Source organism: Dicentrarchus labrax, unplaced genomic scaffold (genome assembly GCF_905237075.1).
Source record: "Dicentrarchus labrax unplaced genomic scaffold, dlabrax2021, whole genome shotgun sequence".
NCBI lineage: Eukaryota > Metazoa > Chordata > Actinopteri > Moronidae > Dicentrarchus > Dicentrarchus labrax.
In genome coordinates, this window is record NW_026136702.1 from 21,114,778 (window position 1) to 21,120,477 (window position 5,700).

General features: G+C 38.2%; 1 protein-coding gene across 1 annotated transcript; it reads left to right on the forward strand.

The window, feature by feature from the left end:
* Positions 1-205: 205 nt before the first annotated feature.
* On the forward strand, positions 206-5,242 carry LOC127352289 (G-protein coupled receptor 4-like). The gene is made up of 4 exons (XM_051380559.1): positions 206-284; positions 3,343-3,537; positions 4,306-4,493; positions 4,589-5,242. Exons 2-4 carry the CDS (start codon positions 3,358-3,360, stop codon positions 5,094-5,096), a joined length of 876 nt encoding a protein of 291 aa, XP_051236519.1. The 5' UTR covers positions 206-284; positions 3,343-3,357; the 3' UTR covers positions 5,097-5,242.
* The last annotated feature ends 458 nt before the right edge of the window (positions 5,243-5,700 follow it).

Genomic DNA, 5,700 nt, shown 5'->3' on the forward strand with positions numbered 1-5,700 from the left:
TAAGCTTCACCTTCACTTTGTAAAGCTAAGGTTATGTGCATTATCTGTAGAAACACCACAGACAGGGGCATGATTAATTCACCATCATCTCTTATAGCCAGGATGCATGTAAAATCACAACAATCTCAAATTTCACAACATACAACTCCTCTTCTCTGTTGAAGTAGATTTTCAGGAATGTGCAGTGTGTTATTTACTGTACACTGTCGATACAGAGGACAAAACTGTAGACTTCACTTCAGCATACGGAACTCATTCAGGTAGTCGTCCTGCAGCTTTTAAAGGTAAATTATAACCTCCTTTTATTTTTTAGGCAGTGGCACTTCATGAATAATCTAATACGTAAAAGACAAAGACAAAGGGAAACCATTTTAACAGTTGTGAAAAATAAATATGTCTGTCACATGAGGCTGACAGAAAAAGTAGAAATACTCACTTACTACTTTCTAATACTAACTTGACTACATTTAAGTGCTTATTTAGTTTTGTGTTTCTGTTTACTCATCACACATTAATCCGCTGAGTGGTAACATGAGTTACAGTCAAAGATTTCTTCCAAGAGAGTTTGTGTAGCTTAAGTCTTTATCTGTCTGTTTTGAGTGTAATGAGTGAGAATCTGAATTTCAGTGTATTCAAAGAAAGACTGCATACTCATGACTTAGAGGCAATCTTTTATTTGAACTTGTAAAGCTCAACATTTCGGCACACTGCCTTCTTCAGGAAATCCAACAATCACCCGACTGACATTTCAATCAGGAAAGACGAGCGAATGAAGTAAAGATAAGTGTATGAATAATGAAGACTGGGCAGTGATGGGTGAGGCTAAGGGGTGTGCAGAACAGCAGCATGCATTAACTGAAGGCAGAGAGAGAACCATATTTGAAAAGACAGCCGCAAGATGATAGGCTAACGATGCAGGTGTGTCGCTGTGCTAGTATTGGATAGATGTGACCAGCTGTGGGAACAGCTGGGAGCTGGTACCACAGGAGAGGAGCTTGATAGCTGAAAGCTGTGGCTCCATTCTACCTTTCATTCTGGGAGTGCAGTGTTCTGATGGGGGTAATATAGTACTTTGATCTCTTTTTAAGGGGCCGTTCAGATGCCAGCCAACCCACAGTTGTTACTAAGCAACTAAAACCTGATTATGATGAAATTCTGGTAATTCAGCATTACGCCTCACTGACTAAACTAATTTATTTAAGAGTCAAACAAAGACACATGAATTTCCAGCACCATAAATCACTCACACACAAACTAAATGAGCTATTGTTAGCTAGCACAACTAGTATCATCATGCTCACCAGTTCTGAGTTTATATATCTCCAGGCATTGTTCCCTCTGTTTGGGTCAAAATAAAATAAACTTGACAGGTGGTACAGCTCTGGGTATTCGTGGACGAGTATATTCTGCTCCTCCTCAGTTTGGCTTCCAACCATCTGAGCAAGATATGGAGATGCCTGACCACGAACAGCTTTGTAAGTGGGGATTTTACAAGGAGCCAGTGCCGATAAACTATTATTATATGTTTCTTTATTTAAAATCCTGAAAAAAATAAGTAGGTCTTAAGGAATGTAACAGTTGAGGGTACATTGTCAATAACACACTTTAAGAGTAGAAATCTTGCTGACGATTTCACAAATATCAAGGACCATTGAGACAATTCTCCATGTTTAATGTAATTGCTGTCTCAAACAACAAGTTTCACTCTGATGAATGGAAGATGCCTAGTCAGGCACGTCAAACCCACAGCTGTTATGGGTGTTTTGACACCCGCACTGTCACAGAAACACGATTCCATGACATGATAAACATGATAAAACAAAACTGAAATCTGTAAAAGCAGTTGGCCTGCTTCAGAGAATGAGCTCCCCATACATGAAAACCGTCAGTCAACAGCCATCCAGCCAATCAAGGCCATTTGACCACCAGGCCAGGCCAGGGAAAAGGAAACTGTTTGTGTCTGCATTACGTAATAGGGTTTCTGCCACCAGCTGGCTGTGATGAGAGATGAGAGAATAAGAACAAATCAAAGGGAAGGAATCAGTATTTAGTGATTTAGAACTTTCTTTTTTTAACTTTGTCTTGTTATGTGACCTGTCACCGAACATTAGCCATTGGACATTAAATGAAATAGGCTGTCGTAGTTGTTGAGACACGGATGTATACCTAGATGTATATCACCGCTTGCTGATGCAACCTACTCTATGTGGTTACTTTCTATGTGGAAAATGGTTGCCATAATGCAATTGTGTTTATAATTTTGTAAATATAGCCTTATGACATTTTACATTACCTTTTATATTTAAATATTCACATTTTGTATGCTGTATATCCGGTGTATCAGCAGGGTTGTGCAGAGTTTAAGTACAACTGTTAGTCAGTTTGATAAACCGATCTTCCAGTTTTGTACAACTGAAAATAAAAGCAACAGGGAAATTACTTAGGACTGCGTGTTTATACAGGAGAGATGAACAATGCAACTAGCTCCAATCTCATATGCATCTTACTGATGTATTACTTTAACAAAAAAATTCTTATTTTCTTTACCTGACACAAGTTAGTTTAAGTTAGTATCAGGCCTGTCACTTCACCTTATGATAGCTTAAAATAAGGATTATTATAAGATTTACTGTGATATATCAAATTCAACATGTTTGTAACAATAGCATATTGTAAACCTACAGAATCACATTGCATTCACTTGAACAAAAACAAACGACTCTGTCTTTCTGAATAAACACAGGAACACAGAATTGCACATGCATCAAAATGGAGCACAGGGACTCAGTTTCAACAAAATAAGCAAACACTGGATATAGCATTAATCCACTGAGAGGTTAGTGATGTTTGCAGTTGTCCAGGAAATGACAGCTAAGATATGCAAGAGTTATTAATGTTGTGTTGCAACAAAGTTATAATTCATTTAAAAGAAAAGTCTCCACAGGATATGCCCAGTACAGGTTACAGTCATTTATTGATTGAGTTACTGATGTTTTAGTGAAATTAAAGCATTGTTCATTATTTCTTAGTCAGTTCTAAATAAAACGACTACCATATTATAGGTAGTTTTGGGGATATTTAAGCCTTTTATTGACGTGCAACAGTAAAGACAGACAGGACATGAGGACACAGAGAGAGATGGATAACATGCAGCATAGGTCCCTGGAACTTTTCGGGGAATTTTGTTTTTGTTCCACAATTTTGTCCGAAAAAATTAACTAACTGAAACTTATTTGTTTAAATACTATTGCAAATAATGTAACAAATATTGAGGAATGATGATAAAATATGAAAAGACAGCATTTTTCATCCCTTTCTATAACCTGATTTCTCAAACTACAGGTTATACTCTGAAGAATGGAAGATATCTACATTAACAACACCTCACGGGCCAACAGCTATAATTACAGCAACGTCACCTTCGCATTCAATGATTTTAAAGGAAAAGATGGATCTGCTATGAATGTGGTGACATACATAATCATTGGTATCGGCCTTCCTTTGACCCTTGTGGCCATCTATGCTCTTTATTCTCTGGTACGCACATTATGACTGACTGATTTACTGTCTGACTGACTGTGTCATGTGTCTGTTGTGCAGTCTGTAAAGGATCTTGATCTAGCTTTGGGGTGTCATGGAGCTGGGACAAAGTGATGCAATGACCTATACATTTACTGGAATAATTTACTCCATCATTAAAATGTTAATTTCAGTTTACATGTTTACAATCAAGGAATATATATTTAGTTTTCATGGTCTCAAGAAGATAAAGCATACTGACCTGTTTCTTCCCCTCAAGCCACCATTAGGTTGACATTTTGTTTTTGAGCAAAATTTCTCAGGTCAAACATTTTATTTTGTCCAATACTTTGGTTTATGACTGAATACCTGCAAAACCAATTCAAACATTCCCATCAGCCTCATTTGTGTTTAGTGCTAATTAGCAGATTATAGCAAGCTAACATGCTACACAAGAGAAGAAGGAAACAGGAAACAAAGAAGGACATCAAGTGATATAATAACACACAAGGTACCGCAATCAGTGGAGAGAGAGACTGAGCGGTGGATAAAGCAGCTCCGAGCAGTTGGAGCTGGAGATAACTGTGTGGTCCAGATTGCACTGTATTTATTCATATCCCTGCCTGAAACACAGCTGAAACACATGCTGTCTTCATATCTGATATTTCTGACAGCACAAAGGACAGATTAATAAAAAAAAATTTTTTAAAACAGCTTTTTCTGGTCAGAGCAAGATGACATTTGGTTTACAACTGCTTGTTTACTTTCTCTAATGTTTTCCTGCAGGTGGAAAAAGATCATGTTGCTCCGATCTACGTCATCAACCTTCTCATTTCTGACATCATTCAGTTCAGCTGCATGATCGTTCAGATGGTACCACTTCAAGATGTGAAATTATCTGAAACTTTCTTTTATATTTACCTCTCTGGACTGTTGGCCAGTGTCGGCTTCATGGTGTGCGTCGCCCTGGAAAGGTAGCTATCTGTCTATCCAGTATGTGTGTAGCTTCTGTGTCTGACCATTATAGTACTATAGAATTCTGAAACTATGTGTCCATCTTGTATTACAGGTATTTGGTCATCGCCTTCCCGCTGTGGTACCGCTTCAGACGAACCATCAAGACCTCTGTGGTGGTCTGTGTTGTGGTCTGGACTGTTCCTCTTGTGTTTTTCTTCACTTTCTTATTCATAGTTGATTCTAAGGTGCCACAAATTGTCTCTGCCGTCTTTCTCCTCTGTCCTCTACCACTGTTCATATTCTTCCTTGGTGGGACCCTCAAAGCCCTGTCTGCGTCCATATCACTTCCAACTGATGAAAAACGACGAATTGTGGGAATTTTGGTCCTGGTGCTGCTTACTTACATGCTGCTGTTCCTGCCCACCATCATTGGGTTCCTGGCAGAGGGAGCAAGAAATAACACCACCTTCAGAAACCTGTATGTCATGTTACTTAGGTTGAGTCCTCTTGCAGACTTTGTTCTGTATGTTTTCATGAGGAAAGGGACCATAGACAAGCTTTTGGCCTCTGTGTGTTGTTGCAGAATGGACAGCAATGATATAAGAAGTTCATCAGTATAAATGATGACATCTACACAGTCAGCTTCATGTAAGGAAGCAATGTTTTGACTCTGCTGTGGGAGAACTGGCTGCTGGGAAATGTTTTGGTGAACTTGTTCTGGTTGACTGTGATGGCTTCAACAACTGTAAATAAAATGTGTTTCTTATTGGTTTGTTAGCTGGAAGTTGATTTTACAGGGAAGCAAAAATCTTCTGACCAAGTCATATTCCCCATCTACAATGAAATGATTAGCACATGTAGATCATCACTGCTGGTTGGTGAAAGCTAAGGTAGTCACTTGGTGATGAAACAAAACTAAATTATGTAAAAACAGTACTTAAGAGTTCCTCATAATGGATTTTCCTTTGTTTCTTTGTCTTATGTGATGTTTCAGCAAAAACTGCTGCTGTGGAGGTTTTTTTTTCAGTAATTAGAAAGCAGCTGTGTTTTTACTAACCTCAACTGGTTACTGATGAAGTCCACCCACCTATAAACTGGCCTTAATTACTATATGTTTTACATAATGTTTTCTATAATATGCTCTGATGAAGGCCATGAGGGCAAAACGTTATTTTGTCTGACATTGCCAAAATAAATTGGTGTAGTTGATATTAGTTAACTTTT